General features: G+C 22.3%; 1 protein-coding gene across 5 annotated transcripts in view; it reads right to left on the bottom strand.

Annotated features, from left to right (window-relative positions):
* LOC122508486 (BAI1-associated protein 3) overlaps positions 1-25,213 on the bottom strand; it is a 152,464-nt gene that overhangs the window by 9,207 nt on the left and 118,044 nt on the right. For 4 of the 5 annotated variants that reach the window (XM_043621878.1, XM_043621877.1, XM_043621880.1 and 1 more), the window contains exons 7-19: positions 24,214-24,406; positions 19,347-19,496; positions 18,803-18,847; positions 18,083-18,239; positions 16,741-16,944; positions 14,522-14,680; positions 13,947-14,116; positions 13,281-13,388; positions 12,025-12,174; positions 9,818-9,869; positions 7,598-7,639; positions 1,559-1,701; positions 833-1,049 (exon numbers count right to left, since the gene is read on the bottom strand). In XM_043621878.1, the coding sequence (XP_043477813.1) occupies positions 833-1,049; positions 1,559-1,701; positions 7,598-7,639; positions 9,818-9,869; positions 12,025-12,174; positions 13,281-13,388; positions 13,947-14,116; positions 14,522-14,680; positions 16,741-16,944; positions 18,083-18,239; positions 18,803-18,847; positions 19,347-19,496; positions 24,214-24,406 (1,790 nt within the window). The remainder of the gene's footprint in view (positions 1-832; positions 1,050-1,558; positions 1,702-7,597; positions 7,640-9,817; positions 9,870-12,024; positions 12,175-13,280; positions 13,389-13,946; positions 14,117-14,521; positions 14,681-16,740; positions 16,945-18,082; positions 18,240-18,802; positions 18,848-19,346; positions 19,497-24,213; positions 24,407-25,213) is intronic. The other variant, XM_043621881.1, reaches the window with a different exon arrangement.

Below are 25,213 nucleotides of genomic sequence, written 5' to 3'. Positions count from 1 at the left end.
AATTACAGATTTTAAAGTTTTCGGCCACATTGCGTGCAGTAAAGTAAATTATTATTATTTTAATTATTGTCATTGTTATAACTCTTTATTATTATCATTATTTTCATTATATAAACATTTTTTTTTAAATTCTTCAACAATTTACTTCAAGTTTAAGGTTTATAATTTAGAAATCAGTAGTACAAGTCAATTGTACAGTTAGGTTTTGATTAGAATTATGTATTCAGTAGTAATAACCTGTTTAAGTCAGACAAAAATTTTTACGGACAAACAGTTTTACTTACTAACAAAAAAAAAAAATCAGTAGTAAACGTAAAATATAGTCAGACTGCGAATAGAATTAAATAATACAATATTCAGTAGTAAAGATCAGTTATAATCAAACATTTTAATTTTTAAAAATTTTTTGAAATACTTTTAATAGTAAAAATGAATCTAAAAGCCTATAATTATAAAACGAGTAGTACAAGTCAATTATATAGTCAGGCTTTGAGTAAAATTTAGATAATTCTGTATTCAGTAGTACAAAAAAATTCCAGTCAGACTATTTATTAAAAATTGTCTATTATAATTTTTTTTATTGTTTTTTGTTTTCATTGATTAACAATTATTATTTTTTTTTGTTTTTAAATAAAGAATTTAGAAGAAATAGAGTTTAGAATCAAATCAAGAGAGCTTGATTCTAGATTAGATAAAAAATTTGAATAATTTTTGATGAAAATTTATTAGAACAGTTTTTGATGAAAATTTAACACGTGTTTATAAACTATATGAAATTTGTGTGAGTTTTAGATTATATGTTTAAATTGACTTTTGAGTTGTTGAAATTTACCTGATCAAAGCACGAAATAGCGTCAATTGCTGATGTGCAATGTTTCACTATATATTCACCAGTACATATTCTATCCAATTCTGATGCCCTTCTCACTCGCTGCATTGCCTTCAACTTTGCTAAATCCAACCACTTATCAACCGCTGGTTTGAACCACTCATAGTACTTGCAAATGGCCAAAGTTTTATGATCAGATTGCGGCAGGTATCTCTTCATTCTGATAAGAAAAAAAAACAATAGAAAAGTGGATAAAAAAAACAATGAATTTTTTATTTGGAAATTTACCATTTTTAAATTAAAGCATTATTTCAAATAAATAATATTTAAAGTATAATTTATAACGTGTATAATACTTATAATTTATAATATTAATAAATAATATTTCCAATAATTAATTTTGAATTCATAGATAAAAAGTAAGTCACTAGTTATTTAAAATAATATCCTTAGGAAATTTGTCTATTAATAAAAGATTAGAACAACAAAAAAATTAATAAAAAAAACCTAATATAACAATTAAAATAGAGCAAAATAATAAAAAAAAACAATTATTAAGTAAAGAAATAAGAAAAAGTAACAAAATTAATAATAATTAATAATAAATTTAGCATTAAATATTTGTGAAAATATTAAATTGCCTTGTTTTGTTTACGCATGGTTTAGAATGGCAAACCTATTTTTCATTAAAAATTTATATTGACAATTTAATGAAGAAAATTGGCTCACTTCATGAATTCCTGAAGTGCTAAATAAAGTTCGAAAATAGGAGTTCCAATTTCAGCACCAGGAGGTAAAACGTAATCTTCTCTATCCTGAGCGTGTATTTGTAAACAAGCTGTTGTCACCCTAGCTCCAAGTTCATCATGCATCTATAAATTTTAATTAGAAAATTCATCATCGCAATCTTTTATTTGAAAACAAGAAAATCAATATCAAAATTTTTTATAAATTATTTCCACCACTTCTGAGAAGAAGATTCGAGAAAAAAAGCAAAAAAATAGTAGTAGGAATAGTAGTAGTAGTAGTAGTAGTAGTAGTAGTATCTATTATAAATATAGTATCTAGACTAGTATATAGACAAGCAAGTCTATATAGAGAGATAAAATAATTTTAGAAGAAAACAGAAATTAAAAAAAATCCACTCTTGATAGAAAATTACAAAATTTTCATTCTTTTCATTTTTTTTTAATATAAAGCTTTTGTTAATTTTGTTCTTTTAGCAAAATAACGATGATTTTTTTGTACTGCTCTTTTAGTATGCAGCTCATGCAATTAGAGAATAAAGCTCAAGCTTTTTTTGTTCGTTACTTAAATTGTAAACATTTTTTAGTTTTTTTTTTTAATTACTTCTATGAATTTATCTACAATTCCTTGAATATTTTATAGAAAAAAATCTCTCTTATTCTGAAATAAATAGAAAATTCTCATTTTTTTGAATTTATGTAATTTTGGATATAAATTTAGTAGTAAAAGTTAATATTTGTCAGACAGTGACAGACAAATAGTTTTTAGATTCAGTAGTAAAGATCAGTTATGGTCAGTCATTTAAATTTCTTAAAATTTTTAAAAATAATTTTAAACACTATTTACTTTTACTCTAAAGTTTATAATTCAGAAATTAGTAGTAGAAGTCAATTGTACAGTCAGACTGTGATTAGAATTCTGTATTCAGTAGTAATAACCAGTTTAAGTCAGACAAAAATTTTTATGGACAAATTGTTTCACTTGTTAGAAGAACTCCAATAATCAGTAGTAAAAGTCAATTATAGTCAGACTAGGAATATAATTTAATTCTATATGCAGTAGTAAAGATCAGTTATGGTCAGACGTTAAAATTTCTTTTAATTTTCTGTAATACTTTAAAATTTTAACTCTGTTTACTTCCATCCTACAGTTTATTATTTAAAAATCAGTAGTACAAGTCAATTGTTCAGTCAGACTGAGATTAGAATTTGTTGTTCAGTAGTAATAGTCATTTTAGGTCAGACAAAAAATATTATAAACAAATAGTTTTACTTGTTAACAGTGATGTAATTTGACTTAATAAAATCAGTAGTAAAAGTAAATTATAGTCAGACTGCGAATAGAGTAAAATAATTTAATATTCAGTAATAAAATATCAGTAATTATCAAATATTTTTGTTTTTAAAAATTTTAAAAATACTTTTAATAGTACAAAGTAATCTAAAAGCCTATAATTTTAAAACGAGTAGTACAAGTCAATTATATAGTCAGGTTTTGAGTAAAATTTAAGTAATTCTGTATTCAGTAGCTAAAGTTTGTAAAAAACAGACTTAAATTTTTATGACACAAACAGTTTCAGTTGTTAAAAGTAATAAAAATTTGTCTACTTTGAGAATCAGTGGTAAAAGTCAAATATAGTCAGACAACTTTTCATGAATTTTTATAATTTAATTTTTTTTCATTTTGTAATTTTCTTTTATTTTTTTCTCATACTTAACTGATATAATTTTTTTTTCTTTGAAAATCAGTAGTAGAAGTCAATTATATAATTTGCAAATAACACTCGATTCAGTAGTACAAGTCGGTTTAAGTCAGACACAAAAATAATATCAAATAATTTTCAGCTCTTTTCAGGGATTTAAATTTTAATTTAAAAATCAGTAGTAGAAGTCAATTATATAGTCAGACAATGCTTTTAATTTGCAAATAACACTCGATTCAGTAGAACAAATCAGTTTATGTCAGACACAAAAATGGAAACAACCAATTTTATTCCTTCCAAGTGATTTAAATTTTAATTCGAGAATCAGTAGTACAAGTTAATTGCACAGTCAGACTTCGATTTCAATTTGCATAACACTCGTATCAGTAGTAGAAGTCAGTGTAAGCCAGACATACAAATAAAAAAAACAATTTTCATTGTCACCAGTGATTTAAAGTCTAATTCCAGAATTAGTAGTAAAAGTCAATTATTAGTCAGACTTTCCAATTTTCTAAACATATTCCTAAACAAAATATTGAAAGAAGATTTTTTTAATTTTTAAATTATTAAAAAAAAGACATTATGGAAGAAATCCTCTCAATCTGGATTAATTAACTTCATTTTAAATTAAACCAAACTTTTCTTACAAAAAAAAAATAAAATCCAAGCGAACGAAAGTACATAAATAAACATTTTCTTCTGAACAATAAAATCGAAAATGAAAGCTTTAAAACTCATCGGTCCTTCTGTTTACCTTTATATATATATAAATATATTTACCCTTAGTAAAGTGAGTGCTTTTGCATATATGCAAAAATATCTCTTCATTTAACATTCTATTGATTATATTTCATCCAATAAAAAATGTTATATTTGCAAATTTATTCCAAAAAAAAATTTTTTTTTCATGAATTGTTAATTAAAAAAACAATAATTACATAAATAATTCGCGTACATGAAAAAAAATGAAACAAAAGATGATGAATTATAATTCAATTTATTTTTTTTCTCCATGTAATTTTTTTAAAATAAAAAGTTTTTAAATTTAAAAAAAAAACTGTATCGAATCCTAAAGAAAAATTATTATTAAATATTAAAACAAAAAATGGAAGTAAACAATTTGTTTCAAAAACAAAAATTTTCCAAACGAATCAGAGGAAGAAATATAGAGAAAGTGCGTCAGTCTTTACTTTCTAAAAAAAAAAAAAATTATGACAATAAAGCAATTATGGAAATATTGCGATAGATTAAGATAAAACTAATTAGAAACACTAATTAATAAGAAAGTAGAGCACTATATTTCTTTAATTCTTTTTTTGTGATAGAAAGTTGCATTATTTTTTTCTAATTTCCTGTTATAAAGTTCAGTAACTAATTGCACTTTGAGAAAGTGGTGGAAATTTACTGAGGCATACACTAACTAAAAGTGTCAGATAAATAGTAGAGATTTTGTGCAATAGGGAAATAAATATTAGAATTTAGAATCATACATTTCGGATTTTAAAAGCAAATTCCATTAATATAAGCGTAGCTTATAGTAAATTAGTCCAATTATTTTAATAATTATTAATTTCTAAGCGACGTTTCAATTTTACTATATATGGGGAAACTTTTCTCTAATAAAACTAAATTGTAAAATTAAACTATAACTATTTATTAATTATAACGAGTCTTACTTTTCCTAAAGTTTATTATTTTTTTATTTTGCAAAAGCTACTTAAGCTGCTAATGAATTATAAAATATTTCAGAATTTGTTTTCAAAGTATTTTCAATTTTTTGTAATTTTAAAAATTTTTTAATTTCAATTCTTTTTTGATTTTCTATTAAATTCCATAATTAATGATTTTAATATGTAATTTTCCATAAATAATATATTTCAAATATTTTAATATATTTTCCTTAATTAGTGTATTTTAATATATTTTTCATATTTAGTAGATTTTTCAAAATTTTTATATATATTTCCTGTAATTAGTATATTTTCCATAATTATCATATTTTTTTATAATGAATACAATTAATATAATTATTCGTATTAAATATATTCAACATAATTATACATTCTCGAAAACTTTAATTATCAATTTTTCATCAACTCTCTAATAACTTCCCAAATATTTAAATTCTTTATTCCGGATAAAAATAATTTTCATATTATAAATATTTGAAAAAATATTTTTTTCTCCCCCCCTTAAAAAAATGGGGGGAGAAAAAAATTCTTCTACTTAAAAATCTTCAATCGAACGTTTATTGTGTTACTTGTATATCGAGAGAGTATATTTAAAAAAAAAACAAAGCATCAACGAAGGACAATTTTTTTATTCTCAGGACTCATCAAAAGAGGGGAAAAAAAATTATAAAAAAAAAGAAAATAGAAAATAAAAACCATAAAAAGAAATATGTCAAAGTTCGAAACAATGTCTAGTAAAATTTTCAATAGTTCCCTCTGTTATAAAAATGCTTCATAAAATGAAGTATTCTGACAAAAAATAAGAAAATAGATTAACTTTTTTTTTTTCGTCCGACCGTCTATTCAATTATTCCTTGAAATGTCCTTCGGGTACTTTGCAGTATCGGAAACGCAATTGAGGCTTTGCGCAGTTCATGCGATACAAAGTGAATTGCACAGTGTTTCATGCTAGTGGCTGTTTAACAATATAAAAAGTATTTACACACACACACAGAGACAGAAAGAAAAAAATCAGAAATTATATACTTTTTGTGCATTTGTAAATTTCATGCGAGAAAAAAAATTATTTATAAAATCGAGAGCAGTATTTGCAAATGTATTGGTTTAATATTACGAATTCCCCGAGACTTATTCACTTCGGTACCAATTTTTTTTCCATTGACAATAATTAAATCACTGTTGGGAATTTTTGAAATTTTTACTATAACTTTACTTTATTACAATTAAATAATAAATAATAATAATTTTTTTTTATTTTCTTATCTCAAATTTGTATTAAAAAATATTTATTAAAACTTTATTTTATTTATTTTATTTAGTTTATTACCTTGACATTTTTAATTTTATTCAATTATTATTATACTTCATTATTTAATTTTTCATTTACTTTCAAATTTTTATTTTTATTCTACAAATTATTATCTAAAAAAATTTTTTAACTTTTAATAAAAAAATTTACTTTTAAAAATAGTGTCACTATTCAAAAAAAAAAATAAAAAGAAGGAAAGAAACTTTAAAGAAACTCTTTTAAGTTCTTAAAGAAATTTCCAAAAAAGTTTTAAAAAAGTTTTAAAAAAGTTACGAAAAAAATATATTTTAAACTATAAAAATTGTACTTTTAAAATTAGCTTCAAATGTTTAAAAAAATTAGCTACTCAGAAAAGAAAAAATATTGCCAAACGGTGAAAAAAATGGACTCTTTAACAGACGAGTGTTAAAAAGAAACGTTCAACATTGATTTCAATGTGAAAAAGGAAGGAAAAAAAATTCCGTACATTTTTTTGCGAAAAGAAGACTGTTTTAAATTCTGGACAAGTCACAATTGTGACTATAAAATGTTTAGAATGAAGAAAGTTTCTTTTCAGTTTCTCGTCAACGAAAATCTTCAGAGCCTCGAGCATTCGCAAAAAAAAGATTGGATATATACTTGGAAATCTATGTCTCCTTTTTCCTCTATACTAACAAGGAGTTTTTGAAAAAAGATTATTTGTATTCGTCTACGTATACATATAACACTATTCACTAAATTCGTCACAAAAAAAAAAGAAGGAGAAAAAATATATATAAGAAAAACATTCTAGAATTCTATTTTTTGAATTTACAAGAATAGAAATATTCCATGTAGTGATCTTTCTCTCCCTCGAGAAAAATATTATTATAAAACCGTATTTTTTAAATTACTATACTCAATTTTTTTTAAAAATGGTATTTTTTCGGAAATTATAATTATTTAGAAGAAAATAAATTCTCTTCCACGATTTATATTATTTTATATTAGTAACGATTCAAAAATTATTATTTAGCAATAGTTCATAATTATTTTATAATAATAACAAATTTTAATTATAATTAAAATTTTATTTTATTTTATTTTTTTGAAATCTTTTAAAATTTTATTTTTTAAAAAGTTTTTATAAAAATTTAATTATAATTAAAATTTTCAACATAAAAAAAATGTGCATACGCAGACGATAGTGTAGAAGATGATAGAGATACTTTGAGAGAGTATAATAGAGAAATATATATTATCGATGCAAGAGAGATAAAAATTATTATTTTTTTTTTTTTTTGGAAAATGTAGAAAAAATTGAAAAAAATTTCTTATTTTTTTGGGTCTATCAAAAGTACCTCGGACGTGTTCTCCATGTGTTTCGCCACGTGTTCCGCCAGCTATGAACAAACATAGTCAAGTGTAGAGTGACATCACTATGACCGGAAAGCTTTTTTACACAAAATTTTAATTTAAATATTTATTAAAAAAACAAACAAAATAAACAAATAAATATGACACACTGAAAAAAAAGAGAAGTAATTTTCTCAGCCTTCAGGTCATTGAGATTTTTTGCATTGTAGTCATTTTTATGTTCTGAATCAACATGTTCTGTATATATAAAAAAGACGCCGACCGTAATTATTTTAACACTTAGATTAATATTAAATAAAAATTAAAAGTGGAAAAAATTTTTTCCTGTTAAAATATTTTCCTAATTCATTTTTTCACCACAAAATAAAATTTGCTTCTGCACTTTTTTAATCATAAAATTTTCTTAAACCATAATAGTAATAAATAAATGAAATACCAGAGCAAAAATCACTTCTAAATTATTCAAATCAAAAAAAGTTTTATAAATTAATAATAATAATAAATAAATAGAAAAATTTGATTTTATAATCAGACATTTTTTCAAAATTAACAGTATAATTATAATTAAACAAATAAAATTTAAAAAAATACAAAAATTTACTTCTAAATTTTTCTAATAAAAAATTTTCTTTAAATTGACAATCTAATTAAAATAAACAAATAAAAATATAAAAACTTTGCTTCTAAATTTTTTAAATCAGAATTCTGCAAATAAATAATGTAATTATAATAAATAAATAACACAAACAAATTTTCTTCTAAATTTTTCCACTAAGAAAATAATTTAGTTTTCTAAATTTCGTTGAGAAAAATTTTTTTTGACTTCTAAACAAAATATCAAAATTTAGTAAGAAGAAGAATTATTCCTTCTCCTAAATCTCTGCAATTAAAAATATTTTTGTCAATATAATATAATAATTTTCACAAACAATTAATATAATTAATATTAAATAATATTTTTAAAAAAGTGAAAAACAAATTTCTAAACAAAATAATAATAAAAAAGACTCTGTATTATCAAAATTAAAAAAATTTCTTTTGTTTATATTTATAATTTATATACGATTCATTGTGGAAAAAAATTCGAAAATTAATTCTTATCAACAATTTTTGTTTTTAACGCAAAGGAAAAAGAGAGCAGATGGGAAAAAAATAAACTTATTCACTGTAATGAAATAAAAGAAAATATTACACCTCCTTTCTAAAAATGAATTTAATTCCCTCTATCATTGTATACATATATATTTATTTTTTTTTCGAAAAAAAATAAAATCTTCCATATATACTGCGAAAGAGTGAAAATTTTATTTCAAATAAAATGAGCCATCAGAAGCTCCAATTTGTTGCACTAGAATGGCTTTTGTATTTTCAAATCCTTTTAAAATTTTATATACACAATGAAATCCTTTTCTATATTCAAAAAAACTGACAAATATAGTTTTTGCAAAAAAAAAAAAATAAAAATGAATTTATAGTCCTTTTTTTACAAATTGTAATGAAAATTTATTACCTTTCACAAAGAGAATTTTGCAAAGAAATTTCTCTTCTTTTTGCGAAAGGAATTTGATATTTAAAAAATAGTGACTTAGTAGAAAAAAAGTAAAATCTATTCCAAAATTATGATTTATTTATTTTGTAGGTATTTATTATTACGTTTTAATTAATTATGTTAATATAATATTTAAAAATTTTTGTTACAATATTATATTTCTTTATACAAAAAAGTAAAAAATTATTAAATAAAATATAGTATAAACTTATAAAGTAATATCAATTCAAATAAAAATCAGAATTTTCTTCTTTCGTAGAATTAAAATTCTTTCTCATCCACAAAATTGCATAAGACTAAAATTTCTTTATTTAATTTTATTACTTTTTCCCTTTCATAAATCGTATATTTTTTCTTCTTCCTTTGCGTTAATTTTATATTCAAAAAAAGGCTTTTTCAAAATTTCTCTATATATGTATAAATACATATTTATATATTTAAATATATAAATATGTATTTATACATATATAGGGATTTAATCAAAAAAATGATCGACGTCACAAGTTATAAAGCGTAAAAGCCAAACATAGCACACCCAGCTTGATGAGACAGTGATAAAATGTACGCCCAGTGTGTCGTTGCGTGATAAACTGCGAAAATGTTTCGCGTGAGAGTTTCTCTTTTCAAATTTATTTTTGACTAAACTTTTACTTACCAGCTTTTCCAACTGCTTATAAACGGCCGAGAAATAGGGTACTCCGTTCGTGCTGCAAATAAAACGTGCATTTTTAGTTTGTTAATGCTATTAACTTTATGTAAAAAAAAAAAAAAAAAATTGAAAACAGCTCTTTCAAATGATTACTGAATTTCATTTATTATGTTAATTTCGAAAAATAAAATTATTTTCCAAATGAAAACTTCAATTAATTCCATCTTGAAATTAAATTTATTTCCATTTGGATATTGAATTAGTTTTCAACTAAAAATTAAAATTATTTGCAAGAACAAAAATTTACCAAGTTAAAGTCCACAACGTTGATCAACGAAAAAAAAATTTTCACTTAGTAAATTAATTAAAAATGACGCAGCAATATTGACACAAAAATATTTAGAAAAAAAGATTAATGTTCATATTTTGTTAATAATTATTTTACAATTAAATATTAAATTAAAAATAATACTTGAATGCATTAAATAAATTTTTTTCGTTGATAAACGTTGTGGACTTCAACTTCGTAAAAATTTTAATTTATTTCTAATTAAAAATTGGTATTTTTATTTTTAATTATTTTTATGATTATTGTCAATTTTTTTCATTTGGAGATAAAAATTATTCCGAATTAAAAATTATAACTGTTACGAATCAAAAATTATTGTTATTAATTATTATTGGAAATTTTTTTCATCTGTAAATTAAAGTTATTTTGAATTGAAAATGACAATTATTTTCATTGGAAAATTAAAATTAATTATAATAAAAAATATAATTATTATTATTATTAGTTCCAGTAAAAATATTTTACGAGATTTTTAGTTGGAAAAAATGAAGAATGAATGAACCGAATTTCTAAACAGTCGTACAAAAAGTACGTTCAGAAATTCTTTAATGAATGGATTTTGCAATTAAGGTACAAGAATCTCTTGATGTCCTCGTGCAAAAATGACGCATGCGTAGGACTTCAAAACATTTCTGCATTGTACTTGAAGGATAAGAGGCGCAAAAGAGGTCAAATGTATGTACTTTGATAAATAAATGTTTTTTTGTTCACAAAACAAGTAAAAAAAAAAAAAATAATAATGTTCCTCTCAAATGCAATCTATTATTCAAACTTAATTGAAAACTTTTAATTGAAATTAAATTTTTAAAAAACTAATTAGAAATAAAAAAAAAACTGTTGACTGCAAAACAAAATTCAATTGTCACTTGAATAATCAAAATAAAATTTTTGACAAAAATTTAATTTTTAATTTTTAATTTTTAATATGATTTATTATTCTTTTAATAAATTTAATTTAGTATAATAAATTTAAGTTAGTTTAATTAATTTAATAGAATTTATTATAATTTAATAGAATTTAATTAATTTGATAGAATTCAATAGAATTTAATTATGTAATATAATAGAATTTAGTTAAATTTAATATTATAATTTAATTAATCTTCCTTCTTAATTTACGATAAAAATTAAAATTTCAGTTTCTAATCAACTTATAGAAATTTAGAAAAGTAATGAAATTATTTTTTTATTTACTAAGTAGGCGGTAAAAAAATTGTTATTTAAATTCGAATAATATTTATTTCGAAGAAATAGAATTTCATAAAGAAAATAATCATTGTTAAAAAAGAAAACTAGTTGTTAAATTAAACTCAGCACCAATTACAAGCGAAAGAAGTTCAATTTAAGATAAAAAAAAGAAAATGCCAGAAAGAATGAACATTTGATTTAATTTAGTTACGAGTAATTTAATTTCTTAAAGCAGAATGTCTCGAATTGTTCCTCTTATTATAGTTGTCTTCATTTGGCTAATAGTTTATTCCATCAACTCTATTTATTTTCATTTAAAACTATTTTTTATTTCAATAAAATAATTTTTTTCCATTCTCATTATTTTTTTACCATTTTTTGTCATTTTTCTTTTTTTATTTCTTTCTTTTTAACAAATTTTATTATTATTATTTTACTTATTTTATTCACTAATTTATTATTTTTGAAAATATTTTTATGAAAACAGATTCAACTTTCGTTGAAAAAAGAAAATTCATTTGAATTTTCTCTTCACTTATTTTTTTTTTTTTTTTTGTAGAGAAAAAGAAAATTGAGGAAAAATCTCAAAGTCCTGATTTGCAAATAATTTAAAATTGTAATTTAATGCAAAATGCTAATTCAAATTGAATATTGTGGTTTGGAAAGAAAAACTTACTGTTCGAAAAGGCTATTGTAGTAAATTTGACCCTGTTCAAGATCCACTAATAGAGCAGTCACTAAATTCGTAAAATCCTGAAGGACTCTATCTTGATCCTGATCTGGCTCTTGATCACGTCCCATAGTTTGCTGCCTCGTTTCCTGATACCTTTTGAAAAACAAGAAAATTCACACAAAATTTCTCTCTATCCGCTTTCAAAATTCAATTCACGAATATTTGTTCAAAAATTAAATTTATTTACAAATTAAATTTATTCCAAACTGAAATTTATTCAAATCTGAAAAATTATTATTATTTATTTAAAAAAAAAAACAAAATTTCCAAATTAAATTTATTCAAAACGGAAAATCTTTCAAAAACAGAAAATTATTATTATTTATTTTGAGAAACAAATTTATCCAAAAATCAAAGTTATTTATTAAAAAAAAAGACTTATTAACTCTCTAAAAAAAACTAATTCTTTTATTACAGAAATAATTATCTTCACTTTACTATAATTATCCTTATTTTACTTTTTATAAAAAATAATTATTTTTATTACTGTAAAAATAATTGTATTTACTTTCTTTTTTAAAAAATTAATAATTTTTATGTCAATTTTTAAATAAAATTAATTAATTAGTGAAGTAATTCATTTATTTAGAAATAATTCCTTAGTTTGAAAATAAATTTCTTTACTCTAAAAATAATAAAAGACGTTTTGCAAAGTAAAATAAAAAAAAATAATTTTCAAACTAATTATAAACTGAGTGAATTAATATTTTTTCTCAACTATTAATTATTGTCAACTTGATAAATTAATAAGCTTTTTAAGTATCAAAATATCGCGAGAAGAACTTTTACCAGGTAGATTTATGATTTAATTTTGGACTCATCGTTGCGTAAGATTTTGATGAAAATAATCTCAACAGTTCGCTATCATCTTGCGGTTGGACTTGATAACTTTAACTCCTTTTGCTCAGGAAACAAAGGAGATCGAAAACTTTCGAAATGCCCGTACACTGCTTTTGAAACTTGAGCTCAAGAAATAAACTTTTTTCAGAAGAACAAAGTTTCATTTTTGTCTCCCAAAAAAAAAAAAAAAAAAAATTTCTTTTTTCCTTCCAATCTTTTTTGATTTTATTAACATTTAAAGAAAAGAAAAAAAGAAATGTTTAAAAATAAAGAAATATTTTTCAAAATGTTAAATATCGCGAGTGTTCAGAAGTCGATAAAGATTTTTTTTTCTCCCCTACTATTTTTATTATACCCACCATTCAAGGGTTCCTTTTCTAAGGGCCGTTATTATCTCCCAACGCATCTCTTTGTTGAAGGGACAGCACTTTCTGTAAGCTGACATTATCGACAAAAGACCGAGGCACCTGTTAACGAAAAAGAGAAAGAGAGCTTTTCAAAAAATTTCCCCAAAATAGTGGAAAACATTTTTTATTAATAATAAAATATATAAATATAAATGTTATAAATAAATTTAAAAAAATATAAATATAATGAATAAACAAATATAAATATAAATATTATGAATAAATAAATAATAATAATGAGTAATTTAAAAAAATGATAATTAAAAATAATTCTAAATAAATCTAAAAGAAATCAAATGGTTTTTCAAATGTTCAAAATTGAAAATATATTAATAATAAATATATTTTAATAAAAATATAAATTATATAAATTAAATAAATAAATAATAATAAATAGTTAAAAATGATAATTGAAAATAAATCTGAAGGAGATAAAATATATTTTCGATTATTTGAAATTTTCTCCAGTTAGAATTATTTTTTTATTAACAGTTTAAAAAAAATTAAAAAAAAATTTTTTTATGAATAGAAAAAAATATTTCGTTTGTGATTGATAAGAATAAAAAATGAGAAATTCAATTTTCTCTCTCTCACACATGTTGTAGTACACAAACATACCTCAGAAGATTATCAAGTTTTGAAATTGCTGGTTGATGGAGAGGAGGAAATAGAACTCGATGCTGTCGAACCTTTTTTAATGTCACGTCCAAAAATGCATTAAACGAGTCTGCCAAATATTGTACTTCCTCTATAGAAAGTTCATTCGGATGCCACATATTTTCTATATCCTAAAATTTCAAATAATTCAAATTCACATATTTTCAATGGAAATAAATAAATAATGAAAATAATTTCATTTTCTTTGGTCTTACAGTAAAAATCCAAAACAACAGAAAAAATAATAATAAATAGTAAAATAATAATAAAAAATTAACAATCGGAATTTATCGCAAAAATTTTTCATTAACTTTCAAATATTATAAACTAATAAAATAAAAAAAATTCTTATTAATTAATTATTAATTCTTATTAATTAATTATTAATTATTATTAATTAATTATTAATTCTTATTAGTTAATTATTAATTCTTATTACAGATGTAAGTAATATAAAGTAATTTTAGTAAAAAAAAATTTTCCTAAGACCTGTGTAATTTTTAATTTATCATAATTTTTCTGAAAATGTGTCAAACCTGAAGGAACCTATAAAGAGTTTTTGGATCTACTGAAGATTGTCTTGCACTTGCAACCCATCTAACGATTGCCTGTTGTAGGTCAGTGATGTCACCCTGAACCGCATGTTGATGCAGAATTGTCATTGGAATTTGTGATAATTCTCCATTAAAGTCTTTCTGTTAGGACAATAATTAATTATATTTCTGTAAAATTACTAATTAATTATGGAAAATATTACAAATATGGGAGAATAATTTTCCTTTTTTCAGGAAATAATAATTCCTATAGGAATAAAGTTATTTTTCACTAAAATAATATTTTCTACTCTCTAAATTTGAATTAGTAAAAATGTTTACTAATTCGAATTAGTGACTGACTTTTTGCTTTTGAATTAGTAAATTTTACTGTTTAATAGTTATTTCTACTAATTTATTAGTAAAATTTACTAATTCAAAAGCAAAAAGTCAGTCACTAATTCAAATTAGTAAACATTTTTACTTATTCAGATTTAAAGAGTAGTACAAGAATAAAATTATGTTTCACAAAAATAAATTATTATTTTAATAATTTATTTTAAATTCTGTACTAGAATATTCAATTATGACTTGAAAACTTTAAATATTAATTATTAATAATAATTTTAACAAGAATAAAGTTAATTTTCTAAAAAAGTTACATTTTCTATACGAGAATAAAACTGATTTTTACGAAAATAATAATTTACACTGTAATATTAAATATTAATTGTTACAAAAATAATAATTCTTATGAGAATATTAATTTTTACCCAAAAATAAAAATTTCTACAAGAATAATATTAAATTTTAGGAAAAATAATATTTCCTACCAGAATAATATTGTTTTTTAAGGAAATAATACTTCGAACAAGAATAATATTAAATTTTTCAAAAATAATTCCAACAATAGATAAATATTGTTATTTTCACTAATTTATTTTATAAGTTTTATTTTTTCATAAATTTAATTATTCATTACTTTCACTACTGCTACAAATTCTCCTAATTTATAATTTTGACCAATTACTTTATAGTAACTTTCAATTAAATATTATGATTATTAAATTTTTTTCCAAAGCATTAATTAATATTTTTTTATTCAATATTAAAAACAAATAGATGCAACTTTTTGTTTTTTGAATTTAAATAGTTCAGTTAAACATATAAAATCAGTTTTTAAGAAAAATTATAAATCTACATTTCAATTAAATATAAATAAAAAAATACAGGTATATGAAAATAAAAATAATAAAAAAATATACGAAATGACTAAAATAAAAAAAATTAGTAAAACGAATCAAAAAAGTAAAAAAAAATTACAAAAATTATACTGACGAAAGAAAATTGACGTAAATTACAAAAATGACTAAAAAAATGAACAAGTAAAATAAAGAAAAATAGTAAAATAACGAAAGTAACTAAAATGACTAAAATGACTGAAATGACTAAAATGAATAAAATAGAGAAACTTAATATTAACGAAAGAAAATTGACGAAAACTGCAAAAGTGATTAAAATAAAGAAAATGACCAAGAAAATAACTAAAAATAAGAAAATGACCAAAATAAAGTGAACGAGTAAAATAAAGGAAATTAGTAAAATAAAAATAGTAACTAAAATGACTAAAATAAAGAAAATTAATATTAACGAAAGAAAATATTGACGAAAATTTCAAAATTGACTAAAATAAAGAAACGAGTAAAATAAAGAAAATTAGTAAAATAAGGAAAGTAACTAAAATGACTAAAATGAAGAAAATTAATATTAACGAGAAAGAAAATTGACGAAAATTACAAAAATGACTAAAATAAAGAAAACAACTAAAATTAAGAAAATGACTAAAATAATGTGAACGAGTATAATAAAGAAAATTAGTAAAATAAAGAAAGTAACTAAAATGACTAAAATGAATAAAATGAATAATATAAAGAAAATTAATATTAACGAAAGAAAATTGACGAAAATTACAAAAATGATTAAAATAAAAAAAACGACTAAGAAAATGACCAAAAATAAGAAAATTACTAAAATGAAGAAAACGAGTAAAATAAAAAAAAATTAGTAAAATAAAGAAAGCAACTAAAATGACAAAAATAAAAAAAAATTTCTAAAACGAATCAATAGACTAAAAAATAGCGAAACTCAGTAAAATTCATAAAAATGACAACCCCCCCCCCCCCCTAATAAAATGAGAAGGAAGTGAAAAATGAATGTTTTACCGTTAGTTTGTTAATTTCATGATTGAGAAATACAGTATACAGCCTCTCCTGTTGACGAAGTTCGCCCCAGTTGTCCTCTTCGGAAGTGCCCCGATTCTCTCGAGTCGAAAGCCAAAGCTTCAGTTTAATTCGACCCTGAATGTTGCTCCTTTGAGTTCTAGCCTGTAGTTTGTACCAACCTTCCAGTCCCGTGCTTGGTATATCCTTCAACAAGAAAATTTTATAACTCAAATAATGCTCTTTGATGTGACACCGAGTTATGATTTCTTTTTTACAGTATATTCCATTATATGCTTTCCATTATATATATATATATATATATATATATATATATATATATATATATATATATATATATATATATATATATATATATATATATGTATTTTTTTTTATTTCCAGAGAGAAGCTTTCAACAGATTCTTTGATATGTTTTATTTCAACAAACAAACAAAAAAAAGGGAGGAAGAGAGAGAATCGTTCTCCAAACACTCAATAAAAAAAAAATTATTTATCTTTTTCATTTGTTATTTTGATTTAAATTAAACTTTTTTTATATAAATTATTAATTTTTTTAATTATTATTATTTTTCTGTTAGTTTTTTTATTTTTTTATTATTTTTTTTTTTAACTTTCTATTAATTTCGTAATAATTATAATTTCTATTAATTCGTATTAATTTTGTTGTAATTAATTAAATATTTTTTGAACGTTCATTTATATATCTTTACACTAATATTTTTATTCTTAAAAAATTTTTACTATCATTTCATTTATTTATAATTTTCCTATAGTTTTGAATGTTCGAATGAACGCGACGATATTTTTATTACTTCTTTTAATTTAAATGTTATTTACAAAATATTTGTTTTTAATGATAAAAAAATAATTTTTAGCTTAATAAGTATTAATTTTACTTTAAACTAAATAAATGCAAAATTTTTTATTTTAGTCGAATAATTTTTAAAAATATTGGAGTAAAAAAAATATTTCGTTCATTTGATGGTTCAAAACTTTAGACAAATTATTTACAGCAATAAATTGTTTGCAAAAAAAAAATGACTATTTTTTATTTTGTTTATTTATATCAATAAGACTACAAAAAAGCCTCTTATTGCATTTATTGATTTGTTTATCCATAACAATATAAACAAATTACAAAAAATTCCTCTATTGTATATATTTTTCTATTTTATTTTCTATTTGCAAATGAATGCATTTTTTATTTATAATTTTATTTTTATATAATTTTACAGTAAATAAAATTATAAATATTTTTTGGATCAAATTAAAATTCGAAATTTGGGGGGGGGGGGGAGGGAAAAAAATATTGAAAACCAACCTGAACGGGAATATTGACGCAGCCGAGAAAATCGTCTTGACTCCCTGACCTTGCACTTTGAGCGATTTGCTTGAAGAATCTACCAAGACCTTTGACCCCTCGAACCTCGTTCAATTTGCTGACCGCATCGAGGACCGAGGACTCGTCGTCATGGTCCCTATAACCATGTCTGTCAGGAACACAAAATTTCTCGAAGGAAGTCGCAGTTGAGCCTCTTAGCAGGATTTAAGGATAAACGAAAGACAAAGAACTTTTCAAGAGAATAGACAGTTCAAAAAAAGAAGGCATGCAAATGGTTTTTTTATGATAAAGAGAAAAAAGAAAAAGAGAAACAAGAAAAAGAAAAAAAAGAATAAAGAAAGAAAGAAAGAAGAAGAGAAAAAAGAAAAAGAGAAACAGGAAAGAAAGAAAAGGAGAAAAAGAATGAAGGAAAGAAAGAGAGAGAGAGAAAGAGACCCAAAACATATTTTTTTTCGTAACTAATTCTCTAAAAAAAAAACTAAACCATAATTCAAGAGTAGAAAATATAAAAAAATATGTTTTAGTAATTTTTTTTCATAAGTTGGCTCTATAGAGAAATTATTTCTCTTATAGTTAGAGAGAGAGAAAATAAGAGAAGCAAGGAAATGTTCTACTAAGGAAAGTATCTTGCATCAAGCATTGACTTTTTTTTGTTTGTTTCTTTTTTGTTTCTTTTTGTAAGAAAAAAAAGTTGCTCACCATATATCTAAGTGTATGATATCAGTATTGATGTCATCGATGACGCTGTAATAATATCGATTATCAGACGATTTTGTTCTATTTTCGATAAGCAAAAATGGCAAATTTTACGAAAATTCTTTTAAAATAGAAATTTTTCTTTCAACGCAAAAATAACTTAGAGAATAAAAATAGTATTCAGAGAAAATTTAATTTTTTTCATTTTTCTTTATTGCTGTAAATAAAATAAATTACAGAAAATTAAAATAAAATAATAAAGGAATATTAAAATAATAAAGTAATCTTTAAAAAAAAATGAAATAGAAAGGAAAATGAGAATTAAATAAAAAATTAAAATACTATTAAAAGAATACTTATTTTTTGAAAAATTAAAACTTTTATTTTTTTTCGAAAGAAAATTCAAATAAAGAAAACCATTTTCGAAAATACGATTCGCCATTATTTGTGCTTTGAGAATATGATGTTTTATGAGGAAAAATTTTTTTTCCAAAAAAAAAATTTATATTTATCTGAAACGAACTAGAAATATAAGATTATTACTCACAAGGGAAACTTTTCTTCCCATCGAGGATTCAAAGTATGGTGCTTCACTGAAGTGGCTCGTATGTACTTCGCCGGTACCTCACCACTTATAGATTCTCGATGCTCTCGTCTACTCGGCTGTTCCTTTCGTTTAAATGACGCAATTCTGAAACTAATTATTAGAAATAGTTAGCTGTACATAATTAACAAAAAATTGTCAAAAGTTTTATTTTTTAAAACAATAATAGAAAAAAAATATATTATGGCAATGGAAATGAAAAAATCTTTCTTTTTAATAAGAAATAAGAAATAAAAAATAGAATCGATAGAAATTAATTTATTTGCTATATAAATTAATAACAAGCTAATTTTTTTCAAAAGAAATTAATTTCTTTGCTTTACGAATTAATAACCAGCTAATTTTTTTCGAAAGAAATTAATTTATTTTCACTTCTAAAAAGGAACTTAATTTTATTTTAATTTTTGTAAATAAATAATAAACATTTCCTTAAAGATTATATAGTGAAGCAGTGAAAAAACTAGGTTCAATTTTAATTAATAAAAATTAATTTATTTTCCCTTCAAAAATAGAACGTCATTTTTTTAATTTTTCAAATTTATCGAAAAATATAATTTTATTGAAAATTATTTTCTGTATCAGTAAAAAAAAAAAGAATAATTTGGTTTAAATTTTGCAAAAATACAAATAGTTATGTATTTATTAGTTCGACTTTCTTCTTCGTAATTTTTCACTAAAACTTTAGTAGGTAAATAAATTTAAAAGTATTAAAATACTGACAGTGAGTAGAAATAGACAATAAGTAGAATTAATCGATTATAGTCAGACATTAGAATTTTTAGTAAAATTTTTTTTTAGTAGCAATCAAAAACAGAATTCGGTTTGCCAAGTAGAGAAAAATTATTCTAGTCAGACAAGAAATGTTTATCTACTAGAAATAAAAAAATTAATCAACTGATTCGGAATTCTGAGTAGAATACACTGATTATAGTCAGACAGGCATTTATTAGTAGTAAAAAATACGCAACTATTTATTTCAAGTAGAAAAAGTTGATTTAAGACAGACAGAAAATTCTGAAATTTGATGAAAAAACTAAAAAATAAATCAGTGAGGCAGAATTTAATATTCATAGTAGAATTCAGTGATTATAGTCAGACAAAAAGTTTACCACAGGCAAAAATGCGTATCTCTTATTTCATACCTCTCTAAGTAGAAAGAGGTAATTTTAGTCAGACGGGAAATTTTCTAATTAAACAAAATAAGTATATAAATCTAAAGAATCAAAATTTGGGATTCTAAGTAGAATAGAGCCATTATAGTCAGACAAAAATATTTCCATAGAAAGAAAAATACAAAATTTTCTATTACAAGTAGAAAAAGGTATTTCTGTCCAAATAGGAAAATTTTAAGTAGTAAAAATTATAAAGATTAAGTCTCCTGGTTTCGTCGATTTTATTTTAAGTAAAATAGATCGATTATAGTAACTATTTCCTAATAGTTAAAAATCACACAACTCTTTAATTGAAGTAGAAAACGATGATTTTAGTCAGACATGAAATTTTTTTTATTTTAATATTATTAAATTTTTTCTGACTATAATCGATCTATTCTACTTAAAATAAAGAAAAAGCCTAAATTAGAGAATTAATCTAGTGTTTCAGAATTTTAAGTAGTAAAGATTGATTATAGTCAGACAAGAGTTTTTTAATCGTTAAACAATACACAACTCGTTCAAAAATAGTAGAGAAAGCTAATTTTAGTCAGACATGGAAATTAAAAGTAGTATAAAATAGAAAATAAATCGAGTAACTCAGAATTTTAAGTAGAAAAGAGTGATTATAGTCAGACAAGACATTTTCATACTAGAAAAACAGTGATCACTTTTCATTTCAAATAGAAGATATTGATTCTAGTCGAACAAAAAAATTTAAATAGTAAAAATTATAAAGAATAAGTCTCGTGGTTCCATTATTTTATTTGAAGTAGAATAGGTTGATTATAGTCAGACAAAAGTTTCCTAATAGTTAAAAATTACACAACTGTTTAATTGAAGTAGAAAAAGATGATTTTAGTCAGACATGAAATTTTTTTATTTTAATTATTAAATCTTGTCTGACTATAATCGATCTATTCTACTTAAAATAAAGAAAAAGCATAAATTATAAAATTAATCTAGTGTTTCAGAATTCTAAGTAGTAAAGATTGATTATAGTCAGACAAGAGTTTTTTAATCGTTAAAAAATACACAACTCGTTCAAAAATAGTAGAGAAAGCTAATTTTAGTCAGACAGGAAAACTTTAAGTAGTATAAATTAGAGTGCGTAAATCGATTCACAATTTTAAGTAGAAAAGGATAATTATAGTCAGACAAGACGTTTTTTAATAGAAAAACAGTTACTACTCTTTGTTTTAAATAGAAAAAAGTGATTTCCGGTCGAACAAGAAATTTTAAGTTGTAAAAATTATAAAGAATAAATCTAGTGGTTTGGAATTATTTCTTCGATCAGTGAGTGAAATAGTAAAATTTTTTTACTTAAAACTAGTTGAAATTTTTACAAACTTTAATTAGTGAATGATTTTTCACTAATTCAAATAAGAATTTCATCTTTTTTTATTTGCAAAAATAATATCCCACGGTACTTCATATCAAATAAAAAAAAAAGAATGAGAATAGAAAAGTGAAAAAGGTATTTTTTTCATAAAAAAAAAAAAAAAAAATAGAAAAAATATTACAATTTTTAAAACTCTTTGAAAAAGTCATAACATTCTGACATTTTACTTCCTTCTTTACTTTCTATTCGTCAGATAAAATTTCTTTTTAGCGTCTTCGTTTTGATAAAAGAAAAATTCTGAATCTATATATATATATATATATTGGATTGTAAAAACGAATTTAAATAAATGAACTGCAATAGCGTTTGTATTTCTTGAGGGACAAAATTATTTTCCCTTGTATATAACAAAAAAACAGAAGAAATAAATCCAACGATAAAATTTGTATGTATTCTTCGTTGTAAAATAAAGTCAAGATTTTGTACCAAAAAAAAAAAAGAAAAACAAAATGAATAATTTCAAGATTTTTATATTTCCTTTTTTTAGAGAATAAAGAAGCAATAATAATACTTTTAATAATGCTTAATTGCGAGGAATAAAATTTGAATTTTCTAATAAGAAATTTTCATATTGATGTGGTAAAATTATCTTGATTCATATCAAAAGCACCGTATATACTGTCGAAAATCTCCGTTTCCGTCGCATTTATTTTAACTCAAAGTGAACTATTGTGAGCCTTTGAAGTACAACTTTGTATATATATATATATATATATATAAGGATTTAATGGCTTTGTACATGGTTTGTGGATAAATTGCATTAAACGAGGCATGTCAATTGACATAAAAGTCATTTGAATACCAAAAGAAAATGTCAAATTTCAAGATATGAGACAATTTTACATATTTCAAAAATTGGAAAGAATTTGGCAATTTTATTCCCCATTTTTTTTATTTTTGGAGATAAAAGAAGTAAAAAAGGATGAAGCAATGAGATTTGGGGGAATTTTTTCTCGTCTGCAAATAATTTTCTTAGGCTCAGCAAAAAAAATTTTTTTTTTGTGACAAGCAAAGACGGTTTGTTACACAAATGTCGATCAAATAATTTTTTGCCTTTATTTAGTATTACTTATGTATTTACTGTATTTGTAAATTCAAATATTTTTCACTATCAACAACAAAAATGATTAAAAATTTCAAAATATATATTCAATTCAAATTTCTCTGCAAGAATTATATTTGAAATTTCTTTTCGAAAAATAATTCAATTCAAATTTTTCTCAAATTATTCAATTACTCTTAAATAATTAAAAAAGAATTTACTAATAATTCTAATTATTATTATCTATAAATTAGATTATCTATAAATATAAAAAACTAATATAAAATTATTTAAATAATTATTATCTACATAATTGTTATAAACAATTAAATAGATAATTATTAAATAATAGTTTAACCGAAATTTCTCACAACTGATACAAGTAAATAATTTCAATTTAATTTCAGTGGAAAAAAGAAAAAAAATTGCGATTTTTCTTTTCACGAATATTTTCTTGAATCAGATTTGTCTCTAAAATAACATTCTCGCCTGTTCCATTTTGCCGTGCGGAATAATTTAAACCAAGATTTTCATACATTCTGCAATAATACATTAAATCCAATAGCAACGATCAGAAAAAAAAAGATGGCTTTAGGTGAAAATAAAAATAATACTAAACTTAATAAAACGATAAGAATAATTTTTTCGATTCTCAGATGGAAATTAACTCTAAAATTATTGTTTTTTTTTCATAGAATATATTTCTGTTTACTAAAAGTAGGAAACCAAAAAAAGAAAAGTAAATAAAACAAGTTGAATAGTAAAAATATTAAAAATAGTTTCTATTTATAAAGGAAAAAAATAATTTTCATGCATAAAAAATGTAGTTAAAAAAATAAAAATAGTAAAATCGTAAAATAATAAATATAGTTACAAAAAAGCAAAAATATAAAGAAATTCAAAAAAGAAAAAATAATAAAATCAGTAGAAATGGTAAAAAAAAGTAAAATAAAACTAAAAAGAATATAATCACCCTCGGGAAAAAAATAACGATCCTAATCAAACGCGAATTTACTGCAACGTCAAATAACAATAATAATTCACTGTAAATGACACATCGAAATATTTCCTCAATAATAAGAATAATAATATTTTTTTTCTCTTTCTATATATTTTTTTCCCTCCATTTTGTTTGTGTATTTGTTTGTTTTTTAATGAAAATCTTGATCCCTTTTGTTTTACGAAATGAAGTTTGCTTTAGTTTATTGGTTCTACCTGGAGTGTTTTCGAAGCTTTTCGTGATGAGAATTTTCGATTTCACAGCCACCATCCGATAAAGCTCGAGTCGTTTGTCTAGGCGAAGGTGGTGCAGTGTGAGGAGAATGACCGGGTAAATTCGTCTGAGGACTAGGTAGAGAGCTGCTGTTACCCGGTTGAATGCCCAACATACAGTACGGATCACTGTAACCTTGTAAAAATTTGCACATTTACGATTTCCTCCTCTTCACATATTCATCGTCAATTTTCATTTAAATATCATTGCAGTTCTAACAAAATTACTATTCTCTCGTATTTCATGAAAAAAAAAATTAAAGAAAAAAAAAAAATTCTCTTTTTTGTCATATTTCATCGACAAATATATTTTCAATAATTTTCAAATTAAAACAAAATGTCTAAAACATTTTTTCTTTAATTTTACTCCATTTGAATTTTCATCACATAAAATGATTCTTTATTTTCTACAAAAACTTATTTTTAATAATTAAAAATATTTAATTGTATTAATTATTATTATTAACTATATAATAATTGTCTTATTCATTATTTTATTCTGTCCACACTTTGAAGTTAATTTTTGTGTATGCTTTTGTTTTTTTCTTTCTTTAAAAAAATATTGTTTGACAGATCAAAAAAATGCAGGTATTTTTTCATTATTTATAATAAAACAATATTTGAAATTAGAAAATATAAAAAAATTATAATTAACAAATAAATTTTGTTTATTATTTTTTTTTCTATAACAAATTTCGTTTCACTGATCTAAATTATGCAATTATATTTATTTACGAATTTCTTACATTGTAAAATTATTCGAAAACATCAATAACTCTTTTTTAAATAAATATTTAAATATTATTTTTCCGTAGGAATTAAAATTTTTCAAAACATTCAAATTCAAATCTTTTTAAATTCAATAACTTGAAAGAATATTTTTATAAAACATGAAGATAGCGATTGCTCCGAGTCGAAGACTCGGAGTGATCGATTTCTTCAT

Source organism: Leptopilina heterotoma, unplaced genomic scaffold, assembly GCF_015476425.1.
Source record: "Leptopilina heterotoma isolate Lh14 unplaced genomic scaffold, ASM1547642v1 Lhet_54, whole genome shotgun sequence".
NCBI lineage: Eukaryota > Metazoa > Arthropoda > Insecta > Hymenoptera > Figitidae > Leptopilina > Leptopilina heterotoma.
The sequence above is the reverse complement of the archived record's forward strand: the minus strand, read 5'-3'. Positions and strand labels throughout refer to the sequence as shown.